This window comes from Ictidomys tridecemlineatus, chromosome 11, assembly GCF_052094955.1.
Source record: "Ictidomys tridecemlineatus isolate mIctTri1 chromosome 11, mIctTri1.hap1, whole genome shotgun sequence".
Taxonomy (NCBI): Eukaryota; Metazoa; Chordata; class Mammalia; order Rodentia; family Sciuridae; genus Ictidomys; species Ictidomys tridecemlineatus.
Window position 1 is genome coordinate 131,511,740 of NC_135487.1, and position 11,587 is coordinate 131,523,326.

Consider the following 11,587-nt stretch of genomic DNA (forward strand, 5'->3'; position numbering starts at 1 on the left):
TCTTTTTCTATGTCCTTTGCCTGTCTCTACCACCTGAGGGGTTAAGGACCTCTCCCACTCCCAGGAACCCTAAAGGATAGGCCAGACTTAAGGTCAGAAACTTTAATTTCCAATTATACTGAACAAAAATATGTAACCCCAGCAGCAGCCCTTTTTCCGTGGGGGAGATCCTGCAGTGTATCTAGGGGAAGGGACAAAAAGGCGAGGGGTGGAGACTTGGGGCACATCTTCAACTTCACCTACAACTGAACATAGTTTGCCCGCTGTGTTAATACACGGGGGTCTCCTGGTGTCCTCCTACATGTTTTGAGGCCAAAGGCTAAAGGCTCTGCTGTTCTTCCTTGAATGAGAATCTCGTCCTTACCTCTGTGTGAGAGATGTCCAGAAAAGGAGGGGTGTCTGCCTACAACTCCTAGTAGTATTTTCTGTCCAGCCCCTGCACCCCAATTTAGAGGCTCCCCGACAGGCACAAAGGAAAGGCATCCGTGATGTCTCGGAACTTATGCTTCCGTGGTGGCTTGTGCTGAGGTGAAGACCACACTCTTCCGGTTTCCCAGCCTCTTCTTTCTGGAAGGGGGAATAATTGTTCATGGGAGTGACTCGTGTCCTCAGTGAAGCAATTAGAGGTGGAATATGAGAATACTTTTTAAAAGAAAGGACTGCAAGAATGGAAAGTAGGACCTCACCGAATCTTTCTAACGATGAAATAAACGGCCAGCAGAAGGCAGAGACAGCCGATCAAGATTCCCACACCTAAGCTCAGCATTTCACCTGCGGGAGACAACGATGGAAGGTGTCAGCCCAGGACTAACATTGAACTTTCCCCCGACTTGCTGAGGTCCCTCCTGTCTCTTAGGTCCTGGGTAGGGCTGTCTTACCTGTGGTATACGAGGATCCCACTGTAGAGGAAGAAAACTTGGGTCAGTGGGGCTTCAGAGTCCATCCCAACTGTAAGCAGCCCGCTGCTTTTATGCCTGGGAAAATCACCTGGGCACCCCGGGCTGGGGGTGGTTCCCAGTCCAAGTAAGTACTGGAAACCCCTTCCCCTTTCAGCTTTTTCTGTCTCAGGTGTTCCCTAGTTCCTGTCATTGAGTCCCTGGTTTCCCTTCTCTTCTGAGCCTTGGAGAGTCACCTTGGGTGAATGAAGCAAAGACAGTCCGCTGATTGAGAGGCTGGGGAGCTCTATAGTTCTGAATGAGGGGCTCAGAGGGCTCCTCTTCTGTGGAGAACAATGTCTCCTGAAGCTTTTCCAGCTGAGAAGAGTGGGAGAAGTCACTTTTGGGATGGGAAAGGGTCTGGAGTTAAAATTTTCTTCCTTTACCTCTTCATTACTCACCTGTCCCATTGAAATCTGGACCCTTCGATTGAAGACTGTCCAGAGCACACTTTGGTAGCAGGGAGGCGTTGTGAGTGAGCCATTGTAACGAAAGAACTGCTCCAGCTGTGGGGGGAGCAGCTCTCCCACATTGAAGGGAGGCACTGAAGTCTTCTGATCTGGGGAGAACAGAGTAGGATTCATCTTGCTGTACTCTGACTTACCTAGACAGGGTTTCCAAAGCAAAACCCACAGGCCCTGAAATTGCTGCCTCCCAAAACCTCTTAGGACATTTTTTTTTTTTTTTTTGGTTGGGGGGAGGCTACCGGGAAATGAACTCAGGGGCACCTAACCACTGAGCTTCATCCCCATCCTATTTTGTATTTTATTTATAGAGAGGGTCTCACTGAGTTGCTTAGCACCTTGCAGGTGCTGAGTGAGGCTGACTTTGAACTTGTAATCCTCCTGCCTCATCCTCCAGAGATGCTGGGATTACAGGTGTGTGCCAGCAGGCCCAGCCTAGGTCATTTTTTTAAAGTATTCCTAAAGTCTAATCTCACTATAGATTTTTAGTTCTCACCTTTATGTCTTATTTCATGCAAATGACTCAGAATGTGTTCATAAGCTGGATTCTCAGTCTCACCCACCTGGAAGGGGAGGAAAAGGAGAGAGTGTGGAAAGAGTCCGTGTTGGGAGTGAGACATTTATGTACAGAATAGGTGGTCAGGAGGTATTGTTGCCTGTGGTTAGGAAGGAGGCCGGCAATGAAATAGGCCTAAGGGACGCAGAGGAAGTGGAAAGAGAGCTGGGAGGGACTGGGGGCCACTGACCTCAATTAGGATGCCTAGTACAGCTAGCCCCTGAGGCCTCTGGGCAGCCTCACTCAAGCTGCCATAGGAATCGGAGTCATAATGCACCATGTGGAGCTGAGGGAAGGGAGAGGGATGGAATCATTTAATGCTTTTCTACCCCATTCCCTCCAAGGCCTTGAACTATCCACCACTGCAACCCCCATCATGCTCCAAATCTGTCCCCAACACTTGTCCTTGTTCCCCCCGTAGGGCTTTTCCTAGTGTCCAGATTCCTTCCCCAGAACCAGTCATCCCTGAGTCATCCTTTGGGTCCTAGTCCGAGCTCTTTGTTCTCTGATACCTCTGCAACCGTGGCTTCACTGTTGATCTGGTGCTCTGACCCCCCTGGGGATCCTTTCTGACCCCAGTGCAGGTGGAGCTGGGCAGCTGCATATTTTCGGGGCAGTCCGCCCAGATACAGGGTTGGGGGCAGAGAGAGTTGCACTGTGAGGAAAAGAGCAAGTTAGAGTTGGTGGAGGAACATGGGTCATTCTCACCCGTGGTTGCCACTTCTCGGGAGATCATTCCTCCCATAGACCAGTGCTTTTCTAGCACAGCTTGCCTGTTCTCAATGAGGTCGACCCCTCAGGCTTGATCAGAGACATTTAGCTCCCACCTTGATTACAGGAGCCCAATCCTCATTCTTATATCTCCAAATTCATGGACGGAGCTTTCTGAAAACTTGTGTTATGAAAATACTTCTTTTTCTTGGCCCCTAAGATTTGAACTACTGGGAGCCTAGGTTTTTACCTGTGTGGCCATTGTTGTGCAAGTCCAAAGGCTCAGTTCCAGGCTGATCATATCCGTGGGGCTGCAGAGCAGGCAACTCGGGGTCAAATGTCACACTGTCTATCTGGATATCGATGGGGGACTGGGCATTGCTTCCACACTCAGGGTAAGAGGCTGGCCAATGGTCCTGACCATGTGGGCCTGGTGGGGGTAACCATGGATATTTGTCCTGCCCTCCAGTCCCAGCCACCCTTCAACACACCCCTACTAAGTTATCCATCTGTGTGCAGGTAGAAATGCACTTGCCCCACCCGGGAGAGACAAGTAGCAGTCCCACCCTACGACTCTACGCTGCAGTTCCCTTGCCTACCCAGAGGCAGAGATGACTCCCCAGTTACCCTGGTACATGTGAAGTGGTAGCTCTTACCTGTAGTTTGAGGACAAGAAAGCTGAATGAGGGGAAGAGGAGATGGATAGATAGCCTGAATGCCCAGAGAGGTAGAATTAGAGTAGGAATGATAAAATGAGGGGAAATAAATGATCCTAGAGAGAAGGTCTCCTTGGAGTGCCCTATTAAGTAGTCTTGGAATTCAGCTACCTATCTTGATTTTTTGTCATTTCTTGCTCTCACACTGAAATTTGTACTGAGACTGGAGTTTTGTTAAAGTCCTTCATCGGAAGTTCAGAGGGATAGAGTTCCACCTCCCCTAAGGTCACAAACTAACCTGCTACTCTTCCTCACTCCTCATCTCAAGCTCTGTCCCAGTTCCAAAAGCAGGTTGGGAACAGGACTGAGAGGAATTCAGAGAGCCAAGAGAATAGCAGCTAAGCTCCGAGGAGATCCTCTCCCCACCCAGTTTTCTTTCCACACCAACTCCCTCACTCCCACACTGATTTATTGAGGACTCAACTGACTTTTATGCTGAATCAGGAGGTGTGGGATTTAATGATTACAACAGGGTCTACAAATCATACATGCACAGCCCAGGCCAAGGGGAGATGGGGAAGGGAGGCGTTAGTGTGCAAAGCTAAAGGAAACTGCTCCCCACCCCAGGATAAGTCTTCCTGCAGGTGAAGGTCCCAGGGTTAGAAGGGTGTTGACAGGCCGCCTGGAGTTCTGTTCTCACCTTCGTATGTCCAATGGTGACCTGCAAGACAGAGTAATTTGGGTTACAACCAATGCAGACTGGGGCAGGGCCCTGGCTTCCACCCTCCCCTCCCAGGGGCCCTTGGTACCACTTCCCCTCCCCCTCTGCCTTCCACTCCACTTCCCAAAGGAAGCCCTGAAACCCGACACCTCAGCCGAAAAGGTCGGGGGGCCTATTTAAAATCATAGCCAGGCTCAGCTGGTGCTTGCTGAGTAAAGGAGGAAGGGGAATGGAGAAATAAAGCCTGGAGACTAAAATTAACTTGGGTCTAAATGTGCCGTCAGCCCAACCCTCACTCCAGCCTGGGCCAAGACCATCTAACAGAAGATTGGGGTGGGGTGAGGTGAGAATATGGGCAGAGGGTTTGGAGGAAAGGGACCAGAAAAAGAAGAAGGGAAAGAATTTTGCTGCTCTGTATGTGTGTTGGGTGGGGGGCTGCTACTGAGAGCAGAAGGGAGAATCATTCTTTTGCCTTGAAGCATTGCATAAAGGAAGGCACTGATCTGTAAATTAACACTGAAATTCTTCCCTTCTGATCCCACTAGTTCTAGAGGAAACTCCCCATTACCTGGAACCCCTGCTTCCCAAGATCCCTGCTGTCTCTGGAGAGGTGGGAGTCAAGGCAGGGTCTACTCTAGGTTGAGGGTGGTGGGTGGGCATAGGCTGCCAGGCTGGCAGGGACAGGATGAAAATGCAGCATTGTGTGTAAAAAGGAGAGCTGCCAGCGGGTCACATGCCAGGCTCTCTGCAGGCTCTCTTGCAGTCCTGTCTCTGGCTGACAGGCGGGGGGTCTGCTGGCCCAGCCCCACACAGGGCCAAACTGCTTCAAGGGGAAGAGGGAGGCCTGCGGATTTTTGCTGCAATATTAAAATGGCCAGAAACTCTGGAGAAAACCCTAAACTCTTTCCCCCTCTCTCAGACTTGTAAGAAGTCTTGGATCTCTTGGGTCTATTCCACTGGCCCATCCCTCAGCTCCGACAACTTTGAAAAGCAGCCCAAGAAACGGCTGGAGGCAACCCTTATTTACCAGTCTGTGGGCCACCCCAACAGAGGGAATCCCCTGGGGCCCTTTTCCCCCCACCAAATCCTCAACACAGTCATTCTACGCCCCCTTTCTTTCCCTATTTTTTTCCTTTCTCCTCAGATGAAATTTTGGCTCGCCTGTTCTGTTACCTCTTGCATTCTTCTGCTCCCTAGGCAGCTCTTTACCTTGTTCTAAGAAACCTTCATTGCACGCCTACTGTGTGCTAGGCATGAGAGTGACACAAAAAAGAGGTGTAGGTGTCCTGGGGACACTTCTGGAGCTCCTCAGTCAGTTCTCCCAAGAACACCTCATCTCCTGGGAGTTCCTGAAAATCCACCTTAAACTGTAAAGGGTCAAACCAATATTGACTATTATTACTAGTATTCTCAGGGGAAAACTAGGAAGTTAGTCTCTCCATAGAACCAAGAGGAGGGGGGCCGGATTTGTGGCTCGGTGGTAGTGCGCTGCCTAGCACGTGTGGGGCCCTGGGTTCTATCCTCAGCATCACATAAAAATAAAATAAAGGTATTGTGTCCAACTACAACTAAAACAAAGTTTTTTTTTTTTTTTTTTAAAGAGGACTTCAGCTGTGAGGTGATCCAGCGATCAGCTGGAGTTCAGGGTCTGAGCTGGGCTGGCCTTGTTAGATTTGTCCCCCGCCTCAGTTCTCCCGCAGAGTTTGTAAAGAAGCTACCAGGGCGGCCTGCGACTAGGACAGTGGGGAAAGCCTCTGGAAAACTGCAAGGAGATGCCTGCTCTGGTCTGTATTAGGCTGCCCCTGGCACCTTCTCCCTGTCCCCAACAGCTGGGCTGGAAAGGTAAAGGGAAAAGAAGGGAACGGTTTCCTCCATGTTCTTTTCCCTTCCCCTGCGCCTATTGTTCCAGCCCCTGGGCGTCCTTTTACCTCTCCTCCCCCCACTGAGCACACATGGTGACATGTGGATATCAGCCCAGACCAACACACAGACAGCCAGTTGTACCTACCCCCGTCTGCAGCCAGGATCCAAATCACCTCTAGCAGGAGGGCGAAGAACAACATGGTATCCCCAGGAGGGGGCACAGGGAACCAGGAATTTGGGGACTAAAGGACTGGAGAGACTGAGGAAGAGAGAGGAAAGAAGAGTTCCTGGCGTTGAGTATATTTATCTCTCTTTCTCTTGCTGTATCTGGATTTCCAGGGAATTTGATTTTCATTGGGATACCGTGAATTTCTGGGTCCCAGGAAAAATCTCTTGCTGCCTCTCTCTGCTCTCTTTATCTCTTTCTGAAGTCTCCAGTCCACTGCTGGCCAGTGACTTCACAATTGCCTCTCGCTTTTAAGGTGGCTCTGGACTGGTGTACGTGGGGAGGGGGGGTGCCTGGACTGCAGGCGGGCAGCTCCTTAAATAGCCAATTAGGCATGCAGGATGGCCCCGCTCAGAGCCAGAGCGCGAGTTTCACCGGAGCCCTGGCCCTGGCTCAGGAGCCCAGCTGGGTGAGCTCTTCTCTGCTGTTCACGCAGATACTGCTCAGATGGGTGTCCCCTGGAGCAGGCAGGGACAAGAAAGGGGGCCTTTGGGGCTCAATGCAGCCACCTCAAGAAGACACTATGTTCTCATTTGCCTGCCTGGCTTCTCCCCTGAGGAGTGGCACCCTGGGCGGTGGGGGGCCTATTCCCAACGCCTTGCAGTGTCTGAGCTGCCTGGAATAGAAGTCAGAGTTAGGGGAGAAGTTAAGAAGGAGCTGGGGACTCAGGGTGCAGGTGGGGTAGGGCTGGGAAGTCAAGGTCTGGAAACCTGGGTTGTGGAGAATCAGAGAAGTAATACGAGGAGAACTTGTCGGGAGCGCTGTCTTCCTCCTGTTCCTGTCACTACCCCCTTCCCACGGTGAGGCCTGGGTCCACGTGCTTGTGTGGCTTGGGGGGGGTGTTTTTGTTTGCTGTATAAAGCCCATTTGTGTGCCCAGTGGGGGAGGGGCTGCCACAGCACCATGGAGAGACAGCGGCTCTAACTGCCAGACACAGCCACCTCCCTCCCCAGGGAGCCCAGATCTAGGGCGGCTTTTGTCACTTAAGAGGACACTGACCCCTAGCAGAGAGGCCTGGGCTGGAGGGAGATGGGGGGACCATGGAAACAATCACTATCACAGAAAAGGCGGACTCCAGAGAACAAGCATGGAGAGAGCAGAGAGAGTCTGTGTGGCCCAGGGTCTTCCTTCCTGTCCCAGGGGGGCCGAGGCAGGACAGTGGGACTGAGTGAAACCTGCCACTGTGGAGCCGGGCCAGCGGAGCCTTACAGAGGCGGCGCGTCTCAGGAATGTGGGCTGGTGTGTGCTCCCCCACAGGACTGGAAATCCCGATCGGAATGTACATCCTAAATCCCTCATTAGGGAATGTGAAAGCCCACAGATAATTTCAGATATTTCTCCTCCACACCCTTCACCAGGGTCACTAGCCTGAAGGATGCACCCATTTGAGCTCCCTCTGTCCTCTTTGCTCCTTCTGAGTGGCAATAAACAGCCCAAACAAAGGGAGCCAAGCTAAATAAGGGAGCAGGATAAAAGCCAAAGGAAGGGAATAATGCATGTGCTGGACCCTCAGCTCCTGCAGCAGGCGCTAGCTGCGCCCTCCTGTCTCCTGGGATGGCTCTGCCAAACAGAGCCGTTTGTTTTCAGATGTCCTTTCCTTTTTTATTTTCTCATCTCCCTCTGAAATTATTTTTCCCTTACAGAAAAGTTTTCTGTTTTTGAAGTTTCCCCAAAGACTCATCTATCCATCCCATCTATGAAGAATACAAAAGTTTAAATCCGATTTCTTCAGAATCAGAGTGGTTAATACAGAGGAACCGCCACCACAAAAAAAGCAGAAATGTCTTTCACACAGTAGGAAAGAAGTCTGCATTGAATGACCTCTGCCAGGACAGTCCCCTGGAGCCTGCGGGGATCGGGAGTCAGTGTCCCAAGGCAGGTGGCATGTCTCGACAGGCGCCACCTCCTGGCTAATCTGTGAATTTCTTAAATTTAAAATGTTTCCAGTGTGATTCCTTCTGGGAAGAATTTCACTGTGGCGGGCTATTTTTTATTTATTTTTTTCTGTACAGTTGAACATTATTTCACAAAGATCTCTTAGCCCCAAATCAGCACTTTCCATTCCTGAGTGAGCAGCCCCTCTGGGTGCTCATGCTCCCAAACAGACGGCTGCTTTTGTTTCTAGGAGAGAGGCAGAAAGGCGGTGAGCATCCTCATCTGGGGATTTGATGTTATTCTGATCTTTGGCTTTATTGTGAATACATCCATTGTTGCGTTCTAGTCTTGCTGACATGGAGTACGTGTCAAGATAACCCTAATTATTATGATTTTTAAAATATTTCTTTTTCAGTTGTAGCTGGACACAATACATTTATTTTATTTATTTATTTTTATGTGGTGCTGAGGATCGAACCCGGGGCCTGGCATGTGCTAGGCGAGCAGTCTACTGCTGAGCCACAACCCCAGCCCCCTGATTATTTTGTTTTAAGTGATAGTTTCTATTCAAACCCTGGCATCTTTGTTTCAGTGCTGACTTCTCCCATTCCAGTCTTTTTCTCTTCCTGGGGTTGGCCAAACTACTAAAACCAAGCCATTCCACTGCCTTCTGGCGCCATCTCCTGTCCTAGCAAATGCAGTGAAATGTGAACGTCAGAATCAAAAGTGTTCAGGTTCTTGTTGGTCTTGTCTTAAAGGGTCTCAACTTAGATATTTAAACTCGCTACTCTAAAACATTATAGGAACCTGTTAATTGCTCTGAGTTTGTGTGGTGGAGTTAAATAAAGGAGGGAGTTGGATTTTTAAAAACCCCCAAACCAAGAATGGTTACCACAGAACTGCAAGCAGTACAAGTGGTAACTAATGGCTAAGAAAGAATCAGTGAGGAGACAGAAATAGATGGAATCAGATTTTCTAGAAAAGCAAATAACATTGCACCCTGAGGTAATGTAGACCTGAGATTCTAATTTGATAGGAAATCACATTTAGTATTACATGTTTATTGTTTAACACTTTAGTACTACAGCTGCTTAAGAAAACACAAAAGTGCTCAAGAATTAATGTCAAAGTAATTAGGGAGAGGAGGGTGGTCAGAATTCCTTTGAATATTTTTTTTCAGTTTTCCAGATCACATTGCTGTTAGTTATAGTATGAGAATTTGGGGGGGGGCAGGTAGGGATACCAGGGATTGAACTCAGGGGTACTTGGCCACTAAGCCATATCCCCAGCCCTATTTTAGTATTTAATTTAGAGACAGGGTCTCACTGAGTTGCTAAGTGCCTCACTTTTGCTGAGACTGGCTTTGAACTTGGGATCCTCCTGCCTCAGCCTCCGAGCCACTGAGGTTATAGGTGTGCACCACTGCGCCCAGCATGAGAATGCTTTACCACAGAACTACAGTCCCTGTCTTATGAAATAACATTCTTTTCCTTATTTCCTCCTGCTCCCTGCCCTGCCTCTGTTTCTTCGGAGTTCTTTTTTGAATTTGTTTATTTTGGGTTTCTGATTTTCTGTCAGACCCCTTCTAAAATATTTGGTGATTCTTGCCTTTTCATTCCTACCTCAGACTGCAGCCCTCAGGTGTTTATGATCAGCTCTGGAAGGTGTCGGTTGGCAGAATGCAAGGTGAAGGGATGACCATATCTGGCCATTTCCTACCATTCTCTTCAGAGAAGAAGCTTCTAACTTTTGACCTCAAGTCACACTTCAATTATAAGATGAATGAAAGAGAGAAAAGCGTTGGTCGGGGTGGAGAGGGAGGCTTCTCACGTTCTCACAGAAACTTTCACTTCTTCTGCTCCCTCTATCCAATGGGCTAGGTTGAGTGTAGAGTAACTCTTTGATCTCTGTAGACCAGAGCTGGGAACTGAAATTCCCTCTTTCAATAAACCTTTGACCGTATTCTGTTTTAGCTCTACCTTCACCCTCACCTCAAGAGTTCTTAGTGCCTTGGAAGTTTTGTGGGTTATGGGATGCAAATCAATTTGACCCTGAACCTCTCTCGAGGGGAGGTTTTCTCCTCTCTGCTAAGATAATTACCTCTGGACTAGGGAGGGATGAAGGGGATCCTGACAAGGGCATTCCCTTTTCTTTCAAGTCCCAAATAGGTTGAGAAATAAAGCAAAAAATAAATCTGGATGTCCACATGTCTACTTTTTTACTGTAGGGGCCAGATTGGAGAATGAATTTCAGTGTGACGGCAACTGCCCCTGAGAATCAGGCGGCCTGGGTGAGGGGCACGTCAGGGTGAAGGCACAGAGCAGAGTGGTGGCGGGCAGGCTTCCCCTCTCAGGAGCAAGGGGTGGAACTGATGGAACAGTCCATTCAGAGTCGATGAACAAAGCGCTGAGAAAGGCCCTGCTACACTGACTGAGCTCTCCTTCACAATAAGGAAGACGCCAGAATCAAGAAACAACAGTTCCGAGTCACACTGCTACTTTGTTTTACAGATTCCAAGGTTCTGCTGGGTTCTCTCATTATTTGTCCTTTTCCCTTCTATTTTTGCTGATGCAGTGTGATGACACATGATGGCGGGATCACGGTTACACATCTGCATGTGCACACGATCTAACAATGTAATTGGGCCAATATCACTCTTTTCCCTGTCCTTCTCCCACCCCGGGTCCCTTTCCTCTCTAGTGTCCCTTTGATTTTCATGAGACTCCTTGGCTTTCTTCTTTTTACTTTCTTGCTTCCATGTATGAAGGAAAAATGTGACCCTTAACCTTCTGGTTCAGCTTATTTCACTTCACATGATGTTTTCAAACTCCATCCATTTTCCTGCAAATGACTCATTTCATTCTTCTTTATGTTTGACTAGAACTCCTTTGTGTATATATCCCTATATTTTCTTTTCTTTTTATTTTATTTTATTTATTTTTTTTTTTAAAGAGAGAGTGAGAGAGGGGGACAGAGAGAGAGAGAGAGAGAGAGAGAGAGAGAATTTTAACATTTATTTATTTTTTCTTAGTTCTCGGCGGACACAACATCTTTGTTGGTATGTGGTGCTGCTGAGGATCGAACCCGGGCCGCACGCATGCTAGGCGATCGCGCTACCGCTTGAGCCACATCCCAGCCCCTCTTTTCTTTTTAAAAAAATTTTTTTGTAGTAATGGGTGGACAGAATGCCTTTATTTTATTTGTTTGTTTTTATGTGGTGCTGAGGATGGAACCCAGGGCCTCACACATGCTTGGCAAGTGCTCTGCCACCGAACCCCAGCCCCAGCCCTATCCTACATTTTCTTTATCCATTCATCTGTCTATGAATATCTAGCCTGCTTCCATAGTTTGGCTGTGCTCAGTCTTTGTTCTTTTATATTTTTAATTTTTATTAATTTTTTAGTTGTAGATGGACACAATACCTTTATTTTACTCATTTATTTATTTTTATGTAGTGCTGTGGATCGAACCAGTTCTAGGCAAGTGCTCTACCACTGAGCTCTATTCCCAGTCCTCTTTTGTTCTTTTATATTTAGATCTTATTGTTTCAAAGTCATGTTAGTAAGATTTGGAAGAAATG

The 11,587-nt window shown here is 48.4% G+C and overlaps 1 protein-coding gene across 2 annotated transcripts; it reads right to left on the reverse strand.

The window, feature by feature from the left end:
• Positions 1-87: 87 nt before the first annotated feature.
• On the reverse strand, positions 88-6,949 carry Ca14 (carbonic anhydrase 14). Of its 2 annotated transcripts, none has more exons than XM_005331148.4 (12): positions 6,843-6,949; positions 6,052-6,165; positions 4,023-4,043; positions 2,917-3,096; positions 2,468-2,610; positions 2,146-2,241; positions 1,896-1,962; positions 1,337-1,494; positions 1,133-1,253; positions 879-899; positions 687-771; positions 88-567 (listed from the first exon to the last, which is right to left on the reverse strand). In XM_005331148.4, the coding sequence occupies exons 2-12, from the start codon at positions 6,104-6,106 to the stop codon at positions 501-503; spliced, it is 1,014 nt and encodes a 337-aa protein (XP_005331205.2). In that variant the 5' UTR covers positions 6,107-6,165; positions 6,843-6,949; the 3' UTR covers positions 88-500. The 2 variants fall into 2 exon arrangements, with proteins under 2 accessions (XP_005331205.2, XP_021586088.2); XM_021730413.3 differs by lacking the exon at positions 6,843-6,949 and adding an exon at positions 6,270-6,822.
• Between the last annotated feature and the right edge of the window lie 4,638 nt (positions 6,950-11,587).